This window comes from Leptonotus elevatus, chromosome 7 (assembly GCF_054856555.1).
Source record: "Leptonotus elevatus isolate MCC_2025b chromosome 7, RoL_Lele_1.0, whole genome shotgun sequence".
NCBI classification, from domain to species: Eukaryota; Metazoa; Chordata; class Actinopteri; order Syngnathiformes; family Syngnathidae; genus Leptonotus; species Leptonotus elevatus.
In genome coordinates, this window is record NC_141245.1 from 5164759 (window position 1) to 5191601 (window position 26843).

General features: G+C 38.3%; 2 protein-coding genes across 7 annotated transcripts; both read left to right on the top strand.

Annotated features, from left to right (window-relative positions):
* Positions 1 to 789: 789 nt before the first annotated feature.
* Positions 790 to 16381, top strand: inpp5ka (inositol polyphosphate-5-phosphatase Ka). Of its 5 annotated transcripts, none has more exons than XM_086081217.1 (15): positions 790 to 892; positions 1923 to 2040; positions 2393 to 2456; positions 4286 to 4390; positions 4735 to 4843; positions 4925 to 5041; positions 6814 to 6989; positions 9775 to 9886; positions 10003 to 10112; positions 10237 to 10263; positions 12537 to 12765; positions 13747 to 13884; positions 13963 to 14046; positions 14137 to 14241; positions 15040 to 16381. In XM_086081217.1, the coding sequence occupies exons 2-15, from the start codon at positions 1947 to 1949 to the stop codon at positions 15133 to 15135; spliced, it is 1566 nt and encodes a 521-aa protein (XP_085937343.1). In that variant the 5' UTR covers positions 790 to 892; positions 1923 to 1946; the 3' UTR covers positions 15136 to 16381. The 5 variants fall into 5 exon arrangements, with proteins under 5 accessions (XP_085937343.1, XP_085937342.1, XP_085937345.1 ...); XM_086081216.1 differs by having other exon boundaries at positions 791 to 892; positions 12534 to 12765; XM_086081219.1 differs by lacking the exon at positions 10237 to 10263 and having other exon boundaries at positions 791 to 892.
* A 164-nt stretch (positions 16382 to 16545) lies between these two features.
* Positions 16546 to 26339, top strand: tekt1 (tektin 1). Of its 2 annotated transcripts, none has more exons than XM_086080853.1 (8): positions 16546 to 16577; positions 18363 to 18548; positions 18621 to 18786; positions 20086 to 20208; positions 20286 to 20432; positions 21187 to 21412; positions 23143 to 23339; positions 23450 to 26339. In XM_086080853.1, the coding sequence occupies exons 2-8, from the start codon at positions 18383 to 18385 to the stop codon at positions 23607 to 23609; spliced, it is 1185 nt and encodes a 394-aa protein (XP_085936979.1). In that variant the 5' UTR covers positions 16546 to 16577; positions 18363 to 18382; the 3' UTR covers positions 23610 to 26339. The 2 variants fall into 2 exon arrangements, with proteins under 2 accessions (XP_085936979.1, XP_085936980.1); XM_086080854.1 differs by lacking the exon at positions 16546 to 16577 and adding an exon at positions 17280 to 17358 and having other exon boundaries at positions 18382 to 18548.
* Positions 26340 to 26843: the final 504 nt, after the last annotated feature.

The window sequence follows — 26843 nt, forward strand, 5'->3', positions numbered from 1 at the left end:
GGGGGGGGAAGGGGGGGTAAAAGCTATCTGTTGTCTTAATATGCAATATATATATATATATATATATATTTTTTTTTTTACCCTTCAAATTCTAGTTTGTGTGCACAATGTGCCAGTTGTAAAGCAAACTGAAAATATATTTTTTGTGTGCTTATTTTCTCTTGCTTATAAAAATGCTGCTGAGGCAGAACCCAGCAGCCGTCGTGCAGGTGGATGTGGTGGAAAAATGGCCATGTAATTGGTATGGTATACAATTATTGATTAAATGGTTAAGTACTTTGGTCCTTATCTATTGGTTGATTGGTACTGTTGCTCACCTTCAGAAAATGTTCAAGTCTCTGTATGTACTTGATTAGGTATCATTACATTAAGGGATAGGCCTACTTACATATTTAAAATGTTACAAAATGAGCTCTAAGAAGTGTGTGTGTGTGAGAGAGAGATTTTTGTCTGGTCTTTCCTTACATGGATTGTCTTTGTGTGTAAAGAACATAATATTCAAAGGCATTGTGTTGGCGGAGTGTGTGCCTGGCCACTGTTCAATATCAATATCCTTTCGGTTAGGTGGTGTTGAGCATATTTATAACACGTTATGGACGTTTAACATCAATCTTCTTTACCATGAGGATCGAGTTCTGTAATGAAACACACATACAAAAGGTCAAATAAATAATTTAGAAATTCAAATTTCTGACAGTTTGTGTAGAAATTTGTTGGTTACGCAAACCAACTGTCACAGCAGCTGTCCAGGTGGCTGGACTCAGATGATCTTGGAGGTGAAAATGCTGGATGAGGAGGTCCTGGGCTGCGGTGGTCTGCGGTTGTGAGGCCAGTTGGATGTACTGCCAAATTTTCTGAAACACCTTTGGAGAGGAGTTGCCACACCTGTGAGGTGAGGTGAGATGCATTATATTAACAATAGAGGAATGCTCACCAATACCGATTAGATGTGTGAACAATATTTGAGGGGAATGGCTTTTTTTGTATGTGGAAAGATCAACATTTCAAGGGAGGATTGTCAACTGTGTTTAGAAACAATTCAGAAATGTAGCAACAACAAAACAATTATGAGAATTTTGTGTACCATGGCCAGGCTGACTATTGGTTTCTGAGGCTCGTGAATGTATTAAAACAGATGTGCTGTCTCTAGATTTTTCTTCAAGGGTTTTGGTAGTGAGCATCTCTCATTTGTTAGGAGCTCGGCCACGACCACAGCTAACTAAATTAGAGCCCTGCACACAATATAATTTCTGTGCCCCCCAAAATGGCCGTTTCTCATTATTTGCCAGGGATGCCCTATTTCTCCCAAACGTTTTATACTGGCAAAACAAACAATTGTTAACAATGCTTATCCATATTTCTAATTCTACTCAAGGAATTACAATTTTCAACAAAGAATTCAGGATAAATCAATTCACAGATGATTCTGCACTCTAAAGCTTATCTCTTGATATAAAAAAATGTGAACCACTTCCAATAAAACACTGAAAGCTTTGTTTCATTTGAAGTTAAATGGAATTAAATACTTACATGAACAATATATTCAAAAAATTAATTAAGAGAGAAGGCATTAATATCCGACAGTAACTCACTAAATCATTCATTCACGTATTGGCAAGAGATCTTGTTTTGTTTTTTTGATAGACAAACAAACAAACAAATAAATAATGTTATGTTTCTCGCTTTTCATGGAGGATGTAAAACTTTTCATTGTAAAACTGCTCCCCTCACTTGCCATACTGTGAGTGTGCTCTCTGTCGCCGTAAATTCGTGCCTGTCCCAGATTGAAGATTGGCCATCAATCGAACATACTCACACCAATGTCTTTATATTTAAAGTTTCACTCTGCTAAAGAACTCAACATTATCACAAAAATCATGCTATAATAAATGTTTAGTTTCTCAAAAGCTCTTATTTTGAAGGTGTGGCAGCCCTTCTTCCGCAACATGGGCGGTCCCATCGACGCTAGTAGCAAGTACAGTAATGCAGACGCGAACTCGATGGATCACTACGAAAACAAGCGCCATATGATCGAATCAGGTACAGTATTCGAAAACAGTCATTTCTGCACGGTTTTCATTTCATCATCGAATGTCTAAATAATAATAATTATTATCCCAAGTGCTTTTGATCGTGAACTGAAAATACGATTAGACCGTTTGATTTTTGTAACTTGCTCTGCTCACTATAAAGCTGTTTTTTCTTTTCATAATCAACTCTGGATGCTTAACGTTATGTTAACGTGGGTAACGGTAGTCCTTTCTTTGCCTGGCTGTCCATGAATGTTATATAGCCCATTACATCATTCTGTACTGTGCCTAATAAAAGTATGTGGTGTTGCTTGTGTGTTTTACAGTTGTTGTGCTACTGAGCTTCAAAACATAATTTTCAGATATGGCATCGATGGAGCGGAATGGGGGTCTGCAGAGGGGCGACTACGAGGGAGACAATTTTAGGTAAAGAAAACAAAGTGTCATCTTGCTTTGTATCAGAAATTATGTTTCTCTACTGGTGTCAACGTGAGGAGACGTACCATAGTTATTATTATTAATAGTAATACTGTTGAGGAAAACACAGTCCAAAGCAAGTCCATCTAATAATAGCTATTTATTATTTGCTGTAACAAATTGACTATAAGAGAGTTACTTATTCATTGATGGTTTAACACATTTATTTGTGATTTGTGATTGTTTTTCTATTTAGGTACATAAGAGGGACAAAATATTGTTCAGGCAATACATATTTTTATTTATTTATTTTTGTCCTACTCCTAGGACAGTCGATTGTTTTGTTAATTATTTGAATGCAAGTGCAGTACTGAGTAATAATACTTGCAGATTTCAAGCGGTTTCTGGCTGATTCAATAATAAACTTCACACAAGGTTATGTTGCCCAACTTTATCTGACCTAATAAAACGGATTTAAAGAAATAGCAGTCATGCTGTCCTGTCTGAGAAAAGATCAGCTCTGTGCACAACAGCTTACAGAGGGACTGGAACTTGAAATGTTAATTCAGTTTATAAACATTTCTAATTCTGCATGATTCAATAATGAGATTAAACATTATTGGCAAACAATTGAGTGCTGTAGACATAGGAACCATTTCCGTAATTACTTAGGTCACCTTTTGTTGCTGATTTGACTCCAAAAGAAGGGGCTAAAATGTTGTTGATTTGTTTCTTTAACTTCTTTCATATCCTTACAATCAAGTAGATTTCCACTCTTCACGTTTTGATTTTTGCAGCAATTCCTTTCAAACCACACTGCTTGCTTTCAGTACTTGTTCCTGTGGCACTCTTCCAAGAAAACAGCTGACATTGCTCACATCAACACCAATATTGTCACTCAGCTATGAGTAATCCGACAGTTACAATCTCATGGATGCCGCACTGTCATTTGGATGGAAAATCTGCACAGTGGCATCAAGTGAGCACGATTGCTCCAAAAATCCAAGTTGTGAGAAAACGGTGACAACCATGCATGAATAAATAAAATAAATAATACAAATAAATAAATATATAAATGTATTTTTTTTCAAATCATAATTTACATCACACTTTACACACCCAATTTTTTGACTGATTTGATTTGAGGGCTGGCTCTGTCTCTACCTTACACCAACTGCTTGCCCTCACAGATCATTCCTCAGTTGCATGATTACAGTAATTTTTTACTTTGCTGGAGAAGTGTTGTCATTCTCATTAATTTGACTGGAACAACAGTTTTGTTGTCCATCATTGTTGTTTTAAGCATGAAAGATTTGCACATTCCCACTCAAAAAAAACCTTTAAAAAACATGCTCATTTTTTTCAGCATTTCCACACAAAAAAAATTCTGTATGTGGCTTTTAAATGATTACTTCCAGCAAGTGTAAATTGCGAGATCTGCAATTGATGCACATTCAGCCATTTACTGAAACGGGCCAAAGTACAAAATGTAGCTGATGTAGCTAGTCACTAGGTCACGTCCCTTAAAAGCATACATCCACCACACGAATACTACACTGTGTATATTAATGACAATTTATATGTGCAGTGTCGTTTTTGTGCGTTCTCATTCATTATTGTTTTATGCAATACAGTACTTTTTTTTTGCAGTGCATTTGTATGTAAAAGCACGACTGATCTGAATGAGTCTGTGGTTACAGCTGTGTGCAAAACTCTTTATATTATGAGTTTGTTCTCTGAATGCATTTCTTTGAATGCCGCACCGGAATAGACAAGCTTCCTTTTAGGGAACCTGTATGTCATTTTTTTTCTTTTTCCCCCCTCAAAATTGTCCCCAGGTTACATATGGTGACATGGAACGTAGCCACAGCTGATCCTCCAGATGACATAAACTCGCTTCTGCATTTCGATTCTTCAGAGGATGCAGACCTCTACGTCATTGGGTAAAGTGGTTTTAGGGAAGGGAAACTGATTGTGTCCGTTTATATATATCATATCACATATCATAATTTCTGCACTACAAGTCACTTTTGTTCACTTGACGCGTACATAATTTTCTTTGCTATCATTGCTTGGTACTAGCATGCTAATGCCATCTCTAAACTGCTTAACGACTCCCTGTACTTATGTTTTACATCCTAAAAGTTCTTTTTGATTTAGTTGCTTATTACTATATTCCCAATGTGGCTCAAATCCTTGTGCGTTTTTACATATTTGGCTACTAAAGACTAGTTTGATTCGGATAGTGACGATGGCCAAAATGATTCCAAATGAATTTTGATGTTAGCCTGCAGGAGGTGTACTCTGGGCCGCTGAGATTCATGTCGGAAGTTGTATTCGATGACCCTTGGAGCTATGTGCTTATGACCGCCTTAGCACCAAGGCAATATGTGAAGGTACACAGAAGACCCGACTAATATTGTGCTACACTATCTGCTCTATATGTGACATGTATCGTATGTGCATATGCGTTTCAGGTGTCCTCCATCAGAATGCAAGGCCTGTTGCTGCTCATCTTCTCCAAACTTGAGCATCTCCCATTCATTCGAGACATCCAGGCCACATACACGCGCACTGGCATCTTTGGATATTGGGTAAAATGCAGTTTCTCGCAACGTAAACAAAATTGCCCAAATCACAGATAAGAAATTTGTCTTAATGTTGTGATACAGTTAAATCTGCTGAGTTTAAAATAACTTGTATTAAGATGCCAATATACTTACTCACATGATATCAGAATTGGTATGTCATACTCTGGAACAAAAAACAAAATTAAAAAATTACTTAAAATCGATCCCGGATACAAGCGGCCAAAATGAGTTTCCTCCGCAGGGAAGCCGGGCTCTCCCTTACAGATAGGGTGAGAAGCTCGGTCATCTGGGAGGGACTCAGCGTCGAACCGCTACTCCTCCGCGTTGAGAGGAACCAGTTGAGGTGGCTCGGGCATCTGGTTCGGATGCCTCCTGGACGCCTCCCTGGGGAGGTGTTCCGGGCATGTCCTACCGGCGGGAGGGACGACCCAGGACACGCCGGAGAGACTACGACTCTCGGCTGGCCTGGGAATGCCTTGGGATCCCGTCGGAGGAGCTGGCTGAAGTGGCTGGGGAGAGGGAAGTCTGGGCTTCCCTGCTAAAGCTGTTGCCCCCCGCGACCCGACCCCGGATAAGCGGAATTGAAGACGGAACGGAACTTAAAATCGGCTTAGTAGGCATACAGCAGAACCTGTATACTGTAGACAGGGTTGGGAGGTTTACTTTTAAAATGTATTCCGTTACAGTTACAAGTTACCTGCTAAAAAATGTAGTTAGTAATGTAATCCAAGTACCATAATATCAAAGTAATGTAACTTGATTACTTTGGATTACTTTTGGATTACTCCATACGTGAATACAAGTATGCTCATGAAGACAAAATAAAAATAAATATCACCACAATATATATTCCATACAATGTGCCCTTGCTATTTGCGGGGGTGATAGGGACCCGGGCAGCCTACAAATAGCATAAATCCTTGTATAATTAAAAAGCATGTAGGCTATAGATTGGTTGGTTGATTGATTGATTGATTGATTGATTGATTGATGTCCATATGCTGTTTTTGAACTGTCATTGAATAGATAGATAGATAGATAGATGTTTAAATAGTGAATTGGTGGGAGGAAGATTTGTTAGGAAGGTGTAACTCACATTATGGTTGTAGGCTAGCGGGCTAGCTAGCAAGAAGCTACGTGCGTAGCATGCCGCTGGACTCTCAGCTCAAAATGTTGCTCCGAGTAAGTTCCAGTGAATACCGGTCGCCATTTCCTCCTCCCGTCCGTGAAGCTTTTTCAAACTGCCCGCATGTGGAGGACACGACTCATCAGTTCGTTCGTTCCCACCTCCCCGACATGTAGCAACGGTCCCACTTGCGCGGCGTGCACGCGCGCTCTGTCTCTCTCTCTCTGTCTCTCTCTCTCTCTCTGTCTCTCTCTCTTGCTCTGTCTCTCTCTCTCTCTCTCTCGCCCTCTTTCGCACTCTCTCTCATCGTATAAATTGTAATCCCTCGAACTAATCTCTATTTTTAATAAATGTAGCTGTAATCTGATTACGTGTTTTTTCCTGTAACTGTAAGGGATTACAGTAAAAAAAAAAGTGTAATCTGATTACGTAACGGCGGTGTATTCCGTTACTCCCCAAGTCTGACTGTAGATGTCTGTAACTGGAAATTCAAGATTACGGGTCGCACATTAATCGACTAAGAATATTTTCCACTAAACATTTTGAATGTATTCTTTGCTGGCCACACACAACACTTCTGATAACTTGCATAACCACTTTATTGATTGCTTTCTTTATTTGTGAGATTATTTTCTTCTGTATGTCTCAGGGTAACAAAGGTGGCGTGTCCATTCGTCTGTCTTTCTATGGTCACATGCTGTGTTTCCTCAACTGTCACCTGGCTGCACATATGAAACATGCCGCCGAGCGAGTGGTCGAATTTGAGTACATTACAGACACGCAGACTTTCAACTCTGAAAAAGCTGAAAGAATTCTTGATCACAGGTGAGTGCATACAGCGGAACCTCCTAAATTCATCACCGTCAGTCTTGAATTGCTCTCCCCCAAAATAGCAGTAAATCGCTCCGCCAGCCCTCTCTCCGAAACAAGCTATTAATAATAATAATAATAATTATAAAAAAAGGCATCCTGTTAGCTGTTGCACAACTTCATTAGAGTATCAGCATTTTAGCATGTGATATATTACAGTACAATTGTGCTTGGAAGTTTGCATACTGTTGGGTTATGTAAATATTTGAGCACAAATGTACAAAAGCAAATAACACGAAAATGCTATGAATCGTTACCCAAATTCATATACACTTCTCTTCTCATGGCAACTTCAACAGTCAACCTCTGAAAATATCAAAATAATTGCCAGGGTATTTTGGATTTTATGGGCATTAAGCCTTTTTCTCACCATAAAGTGCGCTTATAAGTTTACATACTCCAAGGGTATGTAAACTTTTAAGCACAAATGTAGGTTCATGGCTGTGATTAGATCAGCCGATAAGGAATAAGACCAATATTCTTAAATTCATACTACAAGAAGTCTTAGAAGTGTTCAAACTAAAATGAAGACATCACGAAGAAACAAATCCTACCTGTATTTCCTTCATTTAACTTAACCCTACAAAATATTCCCACTTGTGGTACTACAGTGGCCGAGCCTACACTGATCAAAACTTATAAGCAAACTGCATGATGTATTTATGGTCGTGTGTATACACTGTGCTTGTCATCTTGTCATAAACAAGCCACAAATTCAATGGAAGTTATAATTAACAGAGAGCTACCCCTTCGCTGGGCTAATGTTACATTTTGTAATGCTATGTTAGTTTTATGTATCAACATAAATCTTACTCATTTGCGCAACGTTCATTTTACCTTGTCTTGTTTCACGGCCTGCGCACCTTTACATTAGGCATCTGCCGGACAGTAAGGGTCGCGTTACTTTTTAAAAAAAAATTCTAATGAGAGAGCTCAGTATTTCTGTAATTTTACCGATTCGACATATCCTCATTGCTCTCTCTCTCTTTTTAATTTTTATTATTTTTAATTTTTTTATTTTGTATGTGCATGTGCGGGTGTGTGTGTGTGCATGTGTGCGTACGTGGGAGTGTGTACTCATTAATTCACCTAAAACCTATTAAAAATCCCATACCGTTAACCTAAACCGAATACTTCAGAATCCAGCTAGAGTCGGGAGGTTGTCAGGAGAACCGAGGAAGGATCAAAGAAAAGAAAGGAAAGTGAAATCCAGCATGACCAGACATCACCTACTACCCACTGGGTTACCAACCAGAGTCTTTCACCAACCCCAGAAACATCTAAATTCCAACAAATTAGGGAGACCTCAAGAGACCAAAGGAGAGACTGAGGAAAGGAAGGAAGGATAGATGAAGCAGAGTGAGATCCACAGACATCAGCTTCCACCGATTCAACGACCAGAGGAAGAAGCAGATTGTGTTTGAATTTCGATAGATGCTGGGATGGTGAATCTGGCATGCATGAAAACCTCCATCAAAGAGGGGAGCCGTCGAACGCGGCCAGGACAGAGCAAGCACAATCACCCAAGGCCCCCAAGGCCACGGCAGCGCCAAGGCACAACCCCCAGGCCCCGCAGGGGCCACCGGCCGGAGAGCAAACCCAGGAGCCAGGAGCGCCCCCTACCCCAACACGACCCACGCCCCAAGCCCAACGCAGCAGAACGGGGCACGGCAGGCCCGCTAGGCACCCCACCGGCCCACAGCCCGTATAAATATATTTTTTTAGAGGGCGGGGGCAATATTTAGAGAAAAAAACTCGCAAATTTGCCACTTTATAAACTCGCAAATTTACAAGTTTTTTCCCGCAAATTTGCGACTTTATAAAATGGCAGATTTGCGAGAAAAAACCCTCAGAAACTTACGAGAAATACACGTAGTGTAGCTATAGTCTAATCATATGAGGATTCGTTGGTGGTTAATGGGACACTCTTTATAAAATGAAAAGGCAGGATGGAGATGGATTCATTCTTAAATTAAAACTTTACTTGTCATTCACCGCATCCAGAGCGACAACACTTCCTGATCCCCTATCAGCTGACTACACTATCCAACCAGATGCCAGCATACCATAGGTAAATGCAAGTGAATGACGGAGAGCAGCAGATTCAACACATCAATTTAGATACATGTATTTCTCGTAAATTTTTGAGTTTTTTTCTCGCAAATCTGCCACTATATAAAGTGGCAAATTTGCCACTTTATAAAGTTTTTTTCTTGGAATATTGCCCCCGCCCTCTAAAAATATAAATATTTATACGTAGCCCTAATACGTCGTCGTACTTGACAGAGTGTATTTGAAGTTTTTATTTTTTTAAGGAAAAGCAATAATTACTGTCCCTGGGAACTAATTACAATTATGAAGGAGTAATTCCACTATTGATTTAATTATTTTCTTAAGAAAGTAATTAGTAACTGTAACTAATTACTTTCTTTAAAGTAATTTGCCAAGCATGGGGCATAGGTGGCACAAAGACAAAAGTGAGGAGGAGGGACATTTCATGGTTTCTTACTAGTCAATATCTGTACAGTAAAAAGTAACAAATGATATACAGTACTCCCCATTAACTTCCATAATGTGTGGTATCACATGGTGAGGGACATGTACACGGAAAATTACAGTAGTATATTTTAACCGCTTTCCCTCTCTCTCTCTCTCTCCCTCTCCCTCTCCCTCTCCCTCTCCCTCTCCCTCTCCCTCTCCCTCTCCCTCTCCCTCTCCCTCCCCCTCCTGTGTCTTCAAGGCTAGTCTTCTGGTTTGGAGATCTCAACTTCCGAATTCAGGACCATGGATTGCACTTTGTCCGAACATGCATCAGCAATCAAAACTACAGTTTGCTGTGGAGCAAAGACCAGGTTGGACAAGTTTTCCTATTCATATCTCACTTGCATGGATACTATTAGTCACAGTATATTCATGTGTTTAGCGTGGAAGGTTATGGAATATTTTTTGTTGTTGTTGATGTTTTCAGCTGATCATGATGAAGCAAAAAGAGAAGTTGCTACAAGAGTTTGAGGAAGGGCCCCTCGACTTCCAGCCTACGTACAAGTTTGATGTAAACACCGATACTTATGACAGCAGGTAGCAGACACGTCGGTTGTAATGAGTCATTGTCGCGCTTTTGAAAACACTTCATAATTCCTGTGTTTGTGCTCCTACAATATTAACGTGTATACGTAATCTGCTCCTCTTGTCGCCTGCACAGGCTCTACAGGACATGGTTTGCCTTTAAGTAAGACTTGTAACACGTTTATTTCCACACAGGATAAAGTATATCACAGGTGTACTGCTGTGTGGATGTAGATGATATTTAACAACTTGATAATAAATCAATGTCGTCGTCACAATATCACATTTATTTTAACCTCTAACTAGTGTTTCTCAACCCTGATCCCCGGGGCACACTATCCAGACGGAGCTTCATTCCTCAAACAAATCTCGTACACACAGAAGCATTTCAAGACTTGCGTGTGTCCAAAAGAAGTCGTTGAGAACGTTTAACGGCTGTAATGTATATGCCAAGTGGTGCTGTAGCGCAGCCACAGGGAGTTAATGGAAAGCATAGAAGAACAATCAGCGAAGAAGACGACCACTTTTTTTCCCCTAACTTTATTGCAATCTACAGAACAAACATGGCTTTGCATGTATCAAAACAACGTGAAAAAAACGAACACAGGAGAAGTGACAATGGCGGGTGATTCAAGTAAAACACCGCTTCTTAAACGTTGGAATAAAGAAGCAAAATATATTATATATATATATATATATATATATATATATATATATATATATATATATATATATATATATATATATATATATATATATATATATATATATATATATATATATATATATATATATTGTTGTTGACAGACTGACGACGGTTCGCGCGGAGTCACGCGAGAATTAGCGCATACGTCATCAATCTGCGATAATGCGTCGTCATCGAGTTTTGAAATCTTTTCATTCTGGAGCCTGGTTTCAAAATTGATCGGTTTCAAACTCCGAAACCACGCCATCGTGTGGACGAACGGCCTGAATGGTAGGAAACTTGTGAGGATACATTGAAACTGGCTTTCCCCAGCCTATTCCAACGCAGCTGATTCCAATGACAGCTCATCAGCAAGCTCTGGAGAAGCCTGATAACGATCCTCAGCTGCGTTGGAATAGGGAGACATGGAAAACAGGCTGGATAGTGTGCCCTGAAGACCAAGGTCACTAAAATTAAGATTAAAAAAACAAAAGAGAACTAACGAAGTTAGGCTAACTTTTCTCATTACAGAAAGGTGTATAACACTCCACAAGCTACTTGTTTTCATTAAATATGCCCTTTGAAGTTTGCGGGTTTAAACTTGACATGCAAATCCCACATGTTGACATCCCCTCCAATATTTAATTTTGCTTAACATTGTTATGGTGACATCAAATGTGAAAGTAAAAGACTCCTTTACAAAAAACAATTGAGAGAAATAAATGCACTATATTTGCAAATCTCACATTTTTGACAAAAGGTGAATGTCCTGTTCAACCTCAAAACTCCATAGGGTGACTCATAAATAGTCACACGATCAACCCTCTTTTAACATGTGCAGTAGCTTGTTGATGTGGAAGCTTGGGGGTTAATCTGGGGATCCCGCCACAGCTGCAACATTACAGCTAACATGCATAGTGCCACAGCATTACACGTTTATTGGAACTGCACAATGTATGCTGACTTGTACTGTGCTTGGATGTGACACAAATAATTTTTATTGCTGAGTATGCATGGTGCAGTGAACCTGTTTATCGCATGGGGTACATTTCAGACCCCCAACAATATGTGAACATCAGTGTTTAAACACACTTAAACAACCATAAACTTATGAAAACATACTTGAAAAATATTGCTTAGTGCCTGTTATCACCCTCTTGCTCAAAAATTTCCAGGTGAGCATGTGCTTCTTGTATCTTTACGCTGACCAGCGGAGACAGATTATGCTCATAATTACCGTAATTTGCTGGTCTCGTATGTAAATGCATGTCTTGAGGTGTGAACTTTCCAGCTCCGTGTGAGCCGATATCATTTTAATGATGCTGTCATCTGTAGAGGTACTCTTCCATTTTGACTTGTTCTCACGTAAATGAACCCGAGTGCTTTGAGAGAAGAATGTCGTCATCTCAAAGCAATGATTCCCCACCACTGTGCTGTAGCATGCTAGTGTGCTATGAGAGATCATCAGGTGCGCCCTGTGAAATTAACCAATGACACTTATTGGGCCAAAAATTCTTCTACAGTTTGTCAGTGATGTTTAGTGACAGGCAGAAAATGTTTATGCTGTTCCAGTAATTGGCACAATGAATTTGCGTGGCCACCTGTTGCCATTCATACAACACAACAATAGCTTTGTGTTCAACTAAAAATAACAAGGTCTCCATGCCACAAGGTCTAATGCAAATGCAGCATTGTTTAATAAACAGTTCATGTTCTCTGTTCTCCTCTCTCTCATCGCCATCAATCAGCAGTAAGAAGCGCAAACCCGCCTGGACGGACAGAATCCTGTGGCGCCTCAGACCCAAAGCCCCGCACACTGACAAGCAAGACAGATATGGCGACGGACCTGACGCAAAAGATGTCATGCCGCTAGAAGAAGCTGAAGAATACCCTTTGGAAATCAGGCAGGACTTGTACACCAGCAACATGGAGTACAGCATCAGTGACCACAAACCTGTCACCGGAATCTTCACGCTGAAGGTGACTGTCAGTTCATGTAACGTTAACTGTGCATGATGGGACATGACACTACACCGTGGTTTTGTTAAATGTTACATTGTAGTAGCAATGATGAGGACATGTCGAATCGGTAAGATTAGTGAATGAACAATACTGAGCTTTCAGGGAAAAAAAGTAAACTAATAGTAGATCAAACTAAGATAATAAATGTCTCTCTACCCAATTACGACTCAGCTTGCAAACATCACATGACCAAACTCAGAAAACAGGTGAGCCGTGATTGGTCGTTACCTGAGCCCTGTGATGTAATTTTCAGTTGACTACTCTAAAAACAACTGGGTCAATAATAAACCAAATTGGGTCAAAAATGGGCCAACACAACTTTTAAAGTTATTTAACCCAAAAGTTGGGACAAATTAATAACCCACAAAGCAACCCGATTTTTGGAGTTCTCTTGGGGATATTCACATGACCCTATTTTTGGGGTTAATTTAATGACCCAATGGAAAACGTTTTGAGTTATTTAACCCAAAAAGTTAGGTCAAATTAAATGAATAACCCACAAAGCAACCCAATTATATGGGTTGTTTTGTGGGTTTTTCATTTGCCCCAACTTTTGGCTAAAATGAATAACCCAAAACATTTGGTCTGTCCCTTTTTGACTCAATTTGTGTTATTTTTGACCCAACAGTTTTTAGAGTGCAAAAAAGGCAAATTGTGTGGATTTTGCTGCTTAATTCATATTCCACAAACGCAAAATGCAACAGAATACCCTGACAAGTGAGGGCACATAGAATATATTATTGTAAAGAATTGTATTGGCTTGACTTCCCCTTTAATGTATGTAACTTTGTCGTAGTACTCCCAACCAGAATTTGTACTACTGTCTATTGTGTTTCTTTCTCTACCTGTAAAGCCCAATGACCAAAGACTAACAAGTCATAATGCTGTCGTCCATCGTTGATGTTATTATGACTTGAAATGTTCACTATGTTTGTTCAGCTGAAGAAGATATACACGACTCCACTGGTGCACCTGCAGGCTGAAGGTGAATGGAGCGCGGACATTGACGCCACGCTGCTTTACAGCCCGCTGCAGCCGTTCCCTTCCAGTACATGGGACTGGATTGGATTGTACAAGGTCAGCTTTACAAATCAACCTACCTTCCCTTCAACTATAAATTCACGGTAAAGTCTTGACGATGTCCATCAAATTCAGGTTGGATTTACGAGCGTGTCAGACTACATCACATACACATGGGTCAAAGATGACGAGGTTTCCATCGATGAAGACGCCATTAAGGTCGTAAATATAAATAGTGAATTGAGTAAACTGGGTATTGAAAGACAAATCTAAACACGAGATCATTCTTGGGGGGGGTCTTGTTTTTAGGTGTATGTGAGTAAAGAGGAGATCCCAGTGCGAGGAGGAGAGTGTATGCTGGGTTACTACTGTAATACTCTGCAGGGCATTATTGGCGTCAGTAAACCATTCAGGGTGAGTGCTATGCGAACCATATGCATATTATGTCACTCTTCAATGCATTTGTAGCTTTTTAGAGAGCATCCTCTCTTGTGCTAGATAATAGTCCACGCTATAGAAAGAAAAAAATTCAACAAAAAATGGTTGCAAAAATATATATCTTATATATCTTTTATTTTATTTTTTTTAAGTTTTATTTTAAAACTTAAAGACAATGCTGTTGTTCTGGTGTATAAAAGGGAACGTGGATGCACAAATAATATTTTCTTCTGCCAACTCATGGGAGAATTTCATTTCATTTTATTATTCTGCCTGTCACTACTGTTGCTGGTACAGATATGTCCCCAAAAATTATTTGTAGTAAATACATTATGTAAAATAAGTTATTTTACCACTTTACACCAGATTAATTGATACAGCTAATGGCTCAATGGTTGGAAATATGTACTCTAAAAAAGTTTAGGATTAATTGTTAAATGTTAATGTAAATGTTAAATTAGACCCATATGTCATTGTAATTGTTGATTTTGAACTGTATTTTAGACTTTTATAATTATGTACCTGTGGCTAAATATCAAAGCCTGGAGAGTCTCTGTCACTGAAATTGCGCTCTGCTGTTTGTGTTTCAATAAAATGCTGTGGCACCGCAAAACATTGTTTCCCAATAAGACCACCAGGGTTCGCAGTTTTCCCGCTGCACATACCTGTGTTTGAGTCATGCTGACTTGAATTAGTTTGCCATTGTCCAGTTCACAAGGTTTGGCTGCGTCACTTAGTGTGCCTAAAGATAGAACAAGTGCCTTTTTCTTGCAGGTCCATGAGTCCAAGGTGGTCATCGAGGAGGGCTTAATGCATGAGAAGATCAACAGTCTGGATCAAATTGTAGCAACTGAAAACATTCGCAACTGAGATCATATTTTGGTCGGATTTACCAGAACCAAACAAAGCTTTTAATAGATTTTGAGCAGAATGAGCACTTTAAATGCTTCTTTCTCGTACTGTTACATTGCTCCACAGCTCTAGCTCTAATACTACTACCAGCAACAGCAGCGATTGGTAAACTGTGAGTGTGTGTATTGTGTGTACAGTGTGAAATGGCATCATTAATTACTGATGATGCAATGCCTTGATGTAACAGTGTGTTTGGGTTATGAAGGGTGCAAAAGAGTACATCAGATTAAGTTAAAACACTGTTTTAAGATATACTGCTCAGCGCAGTTTAATGAGTCACTTGCGTGGAAGGTAAAAGTGAAGCTCTTCAGATTGTCCTTGCTTCCACAGTGGAAACAGGTTGGTACTTAAAATCTATGACTACACTGTAATTTGTGCTTTCTGGAATGCTGGAGTTTGTGATAACGCTGCCGATTCTTGTTTAATGACTGCACATTCACTTACATAGTACGTTTTTATGTCATATGCCTTGTGTTCACGCAGTATTAACATGAATTAATTGTGTACTGTATTGTATATACTATGATGCTCCGACAATGCTGTAATCTGTAAATTGGATCAATACACTTGTTCACTGTTTTTATCTCATTTGAATCGTTTAAAGGGGTTAATGTTAAACCATATTGCTGTGAATGTGCTGCTGCTGGAAGAGTTTAGTCCTTTAACTCCACCTGTTCCTGGTGGACTTGAACACCGATTCATTTTATAACATTTGTGAAGAAGTTGAGCTAAAGCATTTTTTTAAGCTAGCATAGTTGTCCAATTGCACCATTCTTTTTTTTTTTTTAACTGTAAATCTAAGTTGATTGATTAAATTATTGATTTATAGAGAATATAAATATATTGCACAATGTGTTTTTTGCTGAAGTATAACATTAGTTTGTTTTGTATCAGCAAGTGCCTTTTAGAGTGTACTCATGTGTCACTTTATTCATTTTAGCAAAGTAGTGTTTTTCCCCCCCCCCCCCATGGTCTTACAGTATACTGTAAATGTATTTTACATAATTTAATAATTTCATTTTAAGCACTGTTTCCCCTGCAGAATACATTTGTTTATAGCTTGATGTAAACCAGGCAGCCACATTTGTGAGTTACTGTATTTCTTTAACAGCAACGAAGTATAATGTAATGTGCTGTAACAGAAAGACCAAATATTTTTAGCTTTGAACATGCAATTATTAAAATAAAATAAAAAGTCACCATGTTTTGTGTTTTATCTTTTTGGGTGACTAATGATTTCGTTAATAATGTATGATTGACAAGCAAGTAACATGTAACAAATGCTAGGAGGCCGCCTTGGACGTTTGTTAGCTGTTGCCATAGTAACCACATGTTCATTTCCGTGGCTTCGGCAAACGACATCTAAGTGACTTGTTTCCCTACAGCCAAGAGGTTACAAGGTATGGCGAAAAACGAAATTATGTTTTCGTTTATGCAATGTCACGTTTTAAACTGTCAGTGCCCGTTCGTTTTAAAATTCGACCGATAAAGTTAGCTTTTCTACCGAGAGAAATTGTTGCGTTCAAGTACCCTCGAAGATTAAACCAGCCTCGCCTAAGTTTCAAGTGGAATCGCCACATTGACGTATTATTTAAGTTATTATTTGTAGCCGAACAGTTTGAATAAACAGCAAAGGTGAATTTATTTGCAAACACGTTACTAAATGTATAAATTATTTTCAATATGTCCAGACAAGCACGTCCACTTCTAATCCGCAAACACCTAAAACTATAAATACGCTTACTTTTGCATCAGTACTGTCTAACTTAATGTTCTCTGGCATTTCATTATAAAAGTTTTGATAAATTGAAATGTGTATCAGTTATGTCAATATTTAAAAAGTTGTTGAATAATGACGTTGTGTGTTCGTATTTACCCATAAGTATTTTTCCTTCTTTTTCATTTGATCTAAGTATGTATAATTATGTGTCAGTGCAGGGGCGTTGTGGGGTGGCCATTTTTAAGTGGGGTGGACAGGGTGACCTAACACTACATGTTGCCGTCATACAAAACACGAGCTGAGCGTTTTAGCAGTGCTTCTTAATATAGTCAGCACAGAAGTTCGCTCAGTTGCATGCCACGTGGCACGGATCAAGCGTTTGACGGGAGAATTTTGCTTCTTCATCCATGAACAAGTGTAAAGTGTCATTTCCAGTTGACTCTTACCGTAATTTTTACAGAGTTAAGTCTTAATTTTACAAGTATTATAAAGTCATGCTTACTGGATGCAGATGTCTCTTGCAGCGAGGTTAAGCTTAAAATGTAGAACGTTCCTATGGGTTAAAGTAGTTTTTATTCACCAGGATTCTGGACATTACTATTTTCCAGTGTAGCAGAAACAGCCTTCTGAAATGACATACTTTAAGATGTACAAAATTTCAACAAATGCTTAGAATAAATACAAATATAATTTTATTTAGTTGAATATTTTAAAAATTACTCCCATTACAGATGCTTTTTTTCTGTCTTATGGAAAGCTGTTAGCTGAATCCATCAACTAGCTGACTTGACTCAAAACCATCTGACTTTTTTTTTTTTTATTATTATTGTGAAAATTGTGCCACCTGGGTTACAGATAATAATCACTCACTCACTTCAATCAGATGACTTTCCTAAACCCCTGAAAGTAGCTGCAGCCAATCGCTTATATATATATATCGATCGTGCTTGTGGATTTTCATCCATGTCATTTCTTTACTTGACTCATTTCACCATCATTTCAACTCTTATCTGAGAAGGCTTCAATTCATGCAACAAGGCTTGGTTAGGACAGACCAATCTGAGTTGGTGTGGAAAATCCCACTATTTATGCTCCAAGTTGGATATTTCCTTGTTAGCAAATTCCCCCACCCCACCACCCCAAATCTCCCCTTATGAACCAAGATTGTTGAGTAAGTGTTTTTTTTTTTTTTTTTAAATCAACCGAACAATTTATTGAACTCAATTGGAGTATTAGACTTTTCGATGAATTTCAATCTGGTTTCTTAATTTTTTTTATTTGTATTTTATAGATTTTCAGTTTTACGAACAAACAACAGACAATTGTGTAAAACGATTGAACAAACAAGCAGAATGAAAAATTGTGTTCCTCTACTAGTCAAGTTCTCAAACAGTTTACCATGTTGTTTATTTATGTATGTATTTATTTGTTTGTTTATTTACTTATTTATTGTTGATGTGGTTAGTAAACTACTACCTTTGAAGGATGTCTACACGGGGAAAGAATACCCATCTGATCGGTGGATCAACTCTGGAGAGTATTGATGTCATCCGGAACCACTCCAAGCTCTTCCGAGGAGAATGCACAAGACTGATCGAAGATTGCAACAAATCTTGCAAGCGATTGGAGGATGATGACAGCGAGAGGCTGGGTAAGCAGTACAGTACAACATTATTAAACATGGAAAGACGTTTATGAGGCGCCGTCCCGTGGTGCCGCACAGATCATCGCGTCCAAGACATTCAGTTTGTAAAGAAGGAGCTGGAGATGAAGTTGGAGGAGAATATTTTGGAGACAGATAAGCTCATTGCGCTCGAGAACAGAGTGACGAAAGCCGGCGAGGCTTGCAAGGAGCCTCTCAGACTCACTCTTCGCTCGATAGATGAGAGGTGAGTCAATTGAAACCTACTGCTGTTTTTTAATGCAGTGCTGCTTGAGGGATCAAAGGTCAAAGGCAGCCCATGCTGGAGATTTCTTCAGATTATCTGAATCTTTTAGTGGTGGAATCTCGAAATTTGACAAACGTAGTCAAACTTGCTCCATCCTTGCCTGTAAACAATTGTATATAATATATACAGTATATATAAATACCGGTAAATACCCCCCCCCCCTTCCCCCACCAGTACCTGTGATGTCATTTTTAGTTGGTGATGAAGTTATCAAATTAATTCTAGACAAATTATTTGCTTCTTACTGCTGATAATGGCTAAATTAGTCAAGTATCCCTTTAAATATTTGGTATTTGTAGTCTATTCAGGTGAATATAGAGTAGGTCAAAAATGATTTGCAAATTATTGTATTCTACTTTTTTTAAATATACTAAAATACACAAACCATATAATTTTGTCTAATAACAGTGCGCTAGCCTAATGCTAACATATAATGCAGAATATGGGCTAATGGAAATGATCATTGATGTTACAGTAATTATAAACCCTCCGAAAGTGCTATAACACACACAGAGCAACAGTAACACACACAAATAGAGCGTACCACAATATTCAAAAGCATTTTTTCTCACAACTCTTTGGGAACAACAACTATTGGTGGAACCTACTTGGAATTATCTCTGCTTTTTTTTTTTGCTTCTAATTATGCTTCCACATCTGATGAAATGAATGAAATAAAACCAAAAAGTAACAAACTTTTCTGTTAATAAAATAAAATAAAAACGAGAGTGCTTAAAGAAAAGACAGCTAAATGAAACTTTAATTTGAGTTTAGTTATCTCATTTGTTTTTGTTAACTATAATAAGCTTGGTGTGGCTTTTTCATGTTCTCCCCATACTAGTTTTGTGTTTTCTCCGGGTACTTGGGCTTCCTCCCACATCACCAAAGCAATCATGTTAGGTTAATTGAAGAGATTTAATAATTGTGAATATGAGTGTAAATGGTTTCTTGTACAAACTGTATGTGCCCTGATTGATGAGTGATGACCAGTCCAGGGTGAACCCTGTCTCTGGCATCACAATACAACAGTGCTAACCCTCATTCATTATAATCCATCCACTTCCAACAATTCTGGGGCCTGGGTATAATTTGACTTATTTTGTTTTCGTAGTAACCTGAATTTTTATTTAAGGGATTACTGTATTTCTCCTTTTGTTTAGCCATATTTATATAAATAATAATAATAATAATGATGATATTACATGTCAAGAGACCTCTTGTTTGAACTGTGGAGTGCAGAAATAAACCCGCTGAGAAGCTGCAGGATGAAGTGAGCACAGAGCTTTTCAAGGAGGCTGAACTCTCTAAGGGAATTATGGCCCTCATGCAGCGTGTCGTGAAGCAGATCACCGAGCAAATACGGTAAGGGAGCATGTCGAAGAGAATATGCAGTCAGTCCATTTGAGTTCATGAAATCAATTATGCCATCTTTATTCCAGATTGAACCAATCGGCCAAATTCCAAATTGAACAGGATCTCAAGGAGAAATATGTTGCGCAGAACGTAGATACCTCCTGTGCCTCAATGACGCCGCATTCTCTCATCAATACACAGCAAACTTTAAACGACAAGACAGATTCCTCCAGGTGAACGGCCGTGTTCTTCCTTATTTCCATTCTATGTTGAAAAGGATTTGTCATCATTACTCAAGTAACTATTGAAATATAATATATATATTACTGTATACTGTATGAAAGAATACATTACATATGCAATGCATGTATAATGTTTATGTTCTTCTGCCCTACCTGAGTGCTATTTTAGCTGTTTATTGATACTCACTTCAAACACACAACAAAATAAATTACACACATTTAAAATTCAAATATAACACAGCTTTTAACTTCTTTCACAAAAAGTGATAGCTTATGGCTAACACAGAATGTATTACCCTATTGACGGGCTAATAGGAAATTAGCATGAGTTCCGGGAGTGATATACTGTAAAATAACGAATATCCACACATAAATGTCGTAGGGAGACTTGCAGACAGATAATATGACAATACCAATAGGTATTTATTCTTCTTTTTGAAAAATGAATTTTTATTACAAAAGATACATTTTGATTTTATTCTTTGACTGTTTTTGCACCACACTGCCAATTAGAGGCCAGTGCACAGCGCTTTGTACTAAGCCAAAGATGACAGCAGAGGGCAGTGTTTCACTTCTCAGTCAGCTGACCACTCAATACACTTCACTGGTTTGATACATCATGTTCTACAACTTTATTGCGATCATTTTGAATCCAAGATACAGCCATATTTATCAAGTCCTGTTACATCCCTAATGTGTATACACAGTATACTCATAAAATGTATAAAATTCCATCCTCTTTCAGTTTATCTGTGACGCCGGTACAATGGGGGAACCACTCTGATTTCATCATCGCTAAAGCAGAGCAGCAGAAGAGAAACTCTGTGTCCCTGAGGGCGCTGGTGGAGTCTCTACTGGCACAGACTGCCGCCGACATGCTAAAGCAGTTCCAGGCCACATCAGCAGCCTTTCAGTTCAGTATCAAGCAGCTCAAGACTATCAAAAGCCAGGTCGAGGACCAACTCACCAAGGTGGGGATTAATTTTGTTTATTTTTGTATAAATTATGCATGCATGCTTAGCATAGTATAGTCGGATCAACTATCTACCAATGGAGCTATTTATTTGACAGAGAGGGTTCAAAGGAGTGTAGTGATTTCCATATCTGCCATTTTCAATACCCGTTCCATTATATACAACTGCCTTTCAAAGATTGACTGGCTCCGCTATGTTAAAGGTCAGCTGACTACGAACAAAAGGCAGAACACACCCTAAACCGGTCGCTAGTCAATCACAGGGTTCATATACAGTAAAGACAACCATTCACACACTGACTGGGAATTGAATTGTCTGTATGAAAGTCAAGCAAGTAAATCAATACACCATCCATGAAATGTTTAATCAATCAATGCCCTTATACCAAGGATATACCAGACTTGAAACACTTTCCTATTTGCACCATTTAGTATACTGTTCTGGTAACAGATGCCATTATACCTACTGTATTCCGTATATGACCTGTTTGCCACCATGTGTAGTAGGTCAGGTACGTACAGAGTGGAGCTAGACACATTGCAATCAGATTTGCCCATTGCAGTATATCATGCAATTAGTAGTGTGAAAGGACTGAGGAAACGGTTGAGATCATTTACACATTTCGGACCAATTCAAGTGTTGAAAATGGCTTGCGCTTTTTGACAATGTAATGTTAATGGTTGAACAAACATGCCATTTGGGGGGGTCCTGAGAAATTATGATTTTGGAAGTACAAGTATTCTGCCCTATACCAGCGAAACACCAACAGCATCTATAACAGGCTTGGGAATAACCAAGGCAATGATGGAGAACGTATTTAAGAACAGACAGGATGCCTTGATCAGCATGCAGGTAGAGAATATAATAGCAATCGACCATTTCACATACAGTAGCAAAGAAGGCCAGTAGACATCACAATACATCTGGAACTCCAAGGCTTTACCCCTCCATAAAAAGATTAAGATATTTAACACTGCCTTATATGGCAAAAGAAAACTGCTCAAACATCATATTAGTTGGAGAGGTATGGTTGCTTCCCTGTGCTCCACTTTTAATAGTCTAAAGCAGTAGTTCTCAAATGGGGATATACGTAAAGGCACTCCAAGGGGGTACATAAAATTTTAAAACACATTTTAAAAGTATATATATAAATATTTCAGAAAAATATTAATTTTATATTCAGTAAGCTATTCAATTTCAGTATCCTAGAAGCCCAACATCTTACTAGAATGTTGTCATTTGCAACCTAGAATCACCTGTCAATCACTTGTAAACTTTATTTAAACAATTTTTTTTTCGAGAACTGAGCTTTACTATGATCCCAAAGGAGGACAATTATGTTGATAATATTTTTTATGTACACAAATCTTTATAATTAAGTTAATTATATATATTTTTTAATTTCCAAATAAGTTCATAAATACAAATAGAGTTCCAAAGTTGAATAAATCAGACAATAATCGGTTTGAAGTGTTTTTTTCCCCAATCAGAAATACTTTGCGCTGGTTAAGGGTACTTCGCTGAAAAAATATTTCACAGGGGGTACGTCACTGAAAAAAGGTTGAGAACCACTGGTCGAAAGGAACAAGAAGAGTAATTAATTATGTAGAGTAGGAAGAATGTAAAATGCTTCAAAAAATGCCTTGTATTAATAACCTACATGACAACACAAAATTCCATTTCAAAATGTAGTTTTAGTGCTTGACTGTCATGTTGTTCCATGCTAGGTTGTGTCAGAGTTAGCCAGCCAGCAGCGAAACCGTGAGGATCTCCTGGTGGCTGTCACCGAGAACGAGCATTTCTTGAGCTTGGCTCAGGCAAGGCTAGATTTGCGTCAGCAGAGGCCCCCAAAAGAGAAGTGCCATGATCAAGCACAATCACAGCTCCTCGCAGAAGTCGGCCAACTTAGCAGTCAAATCGACACGTACGTCCAGGCAGGACGCGCTCATCACATGCAGGCACTTTGCGTGGCTGTAGTCGCCATTACGTTCCTTATCTAACTTGCTGTTCATTCCTGCTTCCCTCCATTGTCAGGTTGCATGAGACCGTGGAGCAGTCAGAAGAGCAGCAGAGGGCGCTGGTCCGCTGTCAGCTGGAGCTGCAAGAGAACATTGAAGTCAAGGCTAGACTCCTCTACGTTGATGAGGTCATCTGCAGCCAACTCAGGAAGCATATGGTCATACACAACTTTTGACATGCAATGACTTCTTTTAAAATGTTGTTTATCAAAACATATTCACTCCTGTTATCCATATATGAATGCATTATGACTGTCTTGAGAGATACTAGCCTAGCATCCCCTTACAGTAAAGGACCCGTGTCAACGATTTACAAACGGTCTATTAAAGTATTTAATAAATTTGTTAACATGTAATTGCTACGTTCTGACTAAACACGAAATGTCACGTTTGCACATTGCTAGTCAATCTCGTGGTTGTGTTGGCTGCTAATTGTTTTCTTGGTTGACAGTTCAACAGCTGTAAACAAGCAGTCTACTCACCAGATATGCCAACTTCCTTGATCCCCATTCACTGAGCCTGTCCCTTTTTGGCTCGGTCCCGGCAAGCATTGGAAGCTGCCTCTGTTGTATACCTCCCGGTCTCACAGACTGCAATATTGTCCGACATTGTTTTTATTTCAGCACGCTGTGTGTGTGTGTATTTAGTATTGTTTTTGTTACATGCCAACATTCACAGAGTTGTGGGGCCCACCCATCCATGTGGGGCCATTTTGCTGGGCCCCACAAGTTTAGACCTCTTTTTGAGGGTCAAGAGTTGGTTTTAGAGTTTAGGTTTGAATTGGGTAATGGTTGAGGTTAGGGTAAGGAATAGGGATAGGCAATAATTTTTGATGGTTGGGGTTAGGGGGAGGGGCTAGGAAATGCAGTATGTCAATGAGATGGCCCCACAAAGATTGTAAAACAAACGTGTGTGTGTGTTTGTGTGGTGTCTTTTTTTCTCTTTTGCCCCACTGGTTTGGGAAAAGCATTTTATATGGGGAATTATAGGATCAGATCTAAAGTCAATATCATTTGATCTTGCAAAAAAAAAATACTGCTGCTCATACCGCTGAAATCCATTTTTAAATGGTAATTGATTTAATAACAAATTTGAAGGCTGTAATTAACTTCAGTTGCAAACTAGAAACCCGTTATAGGGGTACGGGTAGCCTTATTGTAAGTGGATTTGCTTTATATGATACTAGCTGTGACTTTTTTTCCTTTTTTTTTTTTTTTAAGTTTAACAATCAATCACAAATCAATTGTTTCACTTTTTAAGCTTTGTCATTTGTTATTGAGAGACTAATTGATCTGAAGGTGACAACAGCGACCAGCCATGTTACTGTAGTTATGAAACTTTATTTACAGCACTGTAGGCTAGAAATAATTTGCATTTTTTGTGTGTTTTTATTTCATTCATATACAGAATACTGTTCTCTAATGTAACTAAGGAAGTTACTTTATGCGTATGAGTATAAAAAACGGTCCCAATTTTCCTTGGCAGTATGAGTGTAGTGTGCGTGATGTCAAACTTTGGAAGATGCTCTTCCTGTGAAATCCTTTCCCCCCCACTTCCAATTTTTTTTTTTAAGTTTCATACATCATTGTATCCTGTTAGCTAGAGTAGACCACTTCCATAGTGACAAAATATCTAAAAGCATTTTGCCGTGCACTGCTAACACAAAAGGGGCCAGACAACTGACAGTGACTACAAGCAAAAGCAAGGATGCAACCAAGACTGAAAGGAAGCAGAGAACTAAATACAAAAACTGACGAGACAATGAGGAACACCTGCAGAAGACACGCGGCGGCGAAGAGAGCTGATTGGTAGACATAAAGGGATGAGGCTGACGAGAACAGGTGGATACAAAACCCTAACAAAACAGCCATTATACAAACCACAAGAAAATAGACAATAATGTCAAATAAAACTAAATGTAATCTAGACAAAACAAAAAAAATTTGTGGAAAATGCTTATTGGCGGTTTATCCCCATTTTTAAGATTTGTTTTTGGTATAAACAAACCCTACCCATTTAACTTACTTGATGGTGTACTTCCACACTTAATGAGAGGGCAGGCACTCATTATTATACAAACATTTTAAATGCCAATTTTGGTCCGCTTTAAGACTGCACCATTGTGTCATTCAAGCATTGTTAGCACAGAGCTAAACTAATGGTTGTTTCCCCTCAGATTTGGAATGGAATTCAATACCAATGATATGGTAAATTATGCAATAGTTTTATGCTTATGCACTAATAAAAAAAATGTAGATTTCAACACATTTTGTCGAAAGGGCCATTACTTTAGGCCAGCTGTAGTTTGAATAGTTTGGATGGGCCCGTTGTGGTGAAGAGGCCTCTTCCTATGCTCTGTTCTCTGGGCATCTTGCTTTTACTTTTTTGTCTTCAGCATTACTTTTAAAAGTTGATAGTAGCAAATTGGCAGGTCAATCAAAACTTTAAAAAAAAAAGTATTTGTTGAGGTGATTTTAGAAATGTTTTTCAGTGCAATTTCAAACAGCAGATAATGTAAACGTTTTCTTGTCAAGGTGTGAATATTTTCCAAGATGTTTACAAATGCTTTGTTGATGACACACAGACTGCCAATCTGTCTAAAAGTAGCACACATTGTCCGAAATTGGATACAACGCATTCCAATTGGCCAGACAGATAATTGTTTAAAAGAAGAAATTGCATGATTGTGAAAGCGAAAAGTGATTCGTTCCAAGTTTTTTTTTTTAACTGCTTCTTTCAATGCTCCTGAAAATTAACATAACAGAGCTTCAAAAGTCTATTATGCAGCACATAGAAACACTCAAAAATTCTGACCAGAATAAATTATATTAAATAGAAATTGTATCTTTATACTAATCATCACATTATCAATACAAATATTATAATAATGATTATGTTGTGACTAAAAATGCATCATGGTTGAAGATTATATTCCATTTGACCATAAATGTGGGTTTTGTTTCATTATTCATTTCATCTGGAAAATAAATTGTTGTTTTTCTACCTCGTAGCGAAGTTGATAAATTACTTCAACCCTTTGAAACAAATGTCAAACTCCTTACCACGTTGGGATTATTTGTGTTAAGTACAAACTCTGTTCTGCACGCAAACAACTACAGACTTTAGCCTACATGTTTAGTTTGTATCAAAATGGGATACCACACATAACACAAAATTATGGAAATTGGCCAATATTGTAAAGTCACACTAAATTGCTAGAAATCGTTATCTCTTATCAGCAACAGGCTAAACTCTTGTACATAGAGAGATGGACATTGGAGAATAATTGTATTTTGCTTAGTCTCAGGTGATATACTGTAGCTGCTGTACAACTCTTGCTGTACCCAATTGTTGAAAATGTTAACGTTATGAAAGTAGGATAGAATTAAAAAAAAAAAAAAAAAAATCTA

Coding starts and splice junctions, on each gene's coding strand:
- inpp5ka (XM_086081216.1), top strand. CDS start 1,947: ATGGGCGGTCCCATCGACGCTAGTAGCAAGTACAGTAATGCAGACGCG. Junction 12,766..13,746: donor CCGGAATCTTCACGCTGAAG/GTGACTGTCAGT, acceptor ATGTTTGTTCAG/CTGAAGAAGATATACACGAC. Junction 13,885..13,962: donor ACTGGATTGGATTGTACAAG/GTCAGCTTTACA, acceptor CATCAAATTCAG/GTTGGATTTACGAGCGTGTC.
- tekt1 (XM_086080853.1), top strand. CDS start 18,383: ATGTCTACACGGGGAAAGAATACCCATCTGATCGGTGGATCAACTCTG. Junction 18,787..20,085: donor CTTCGCTCGATAGATGAGAG/GTGAGTCAATTG, acceptor TGTGGAGTGCAG/AAATAAACCCGCTGAGAAGC. Junction 20,209..20,285: donor CAGATCACCGAGCAAATACG/GTAAGGGAGCAT, acceptor TCTTTATTCCAG/ATTGAACCAATCGGCCAAAT.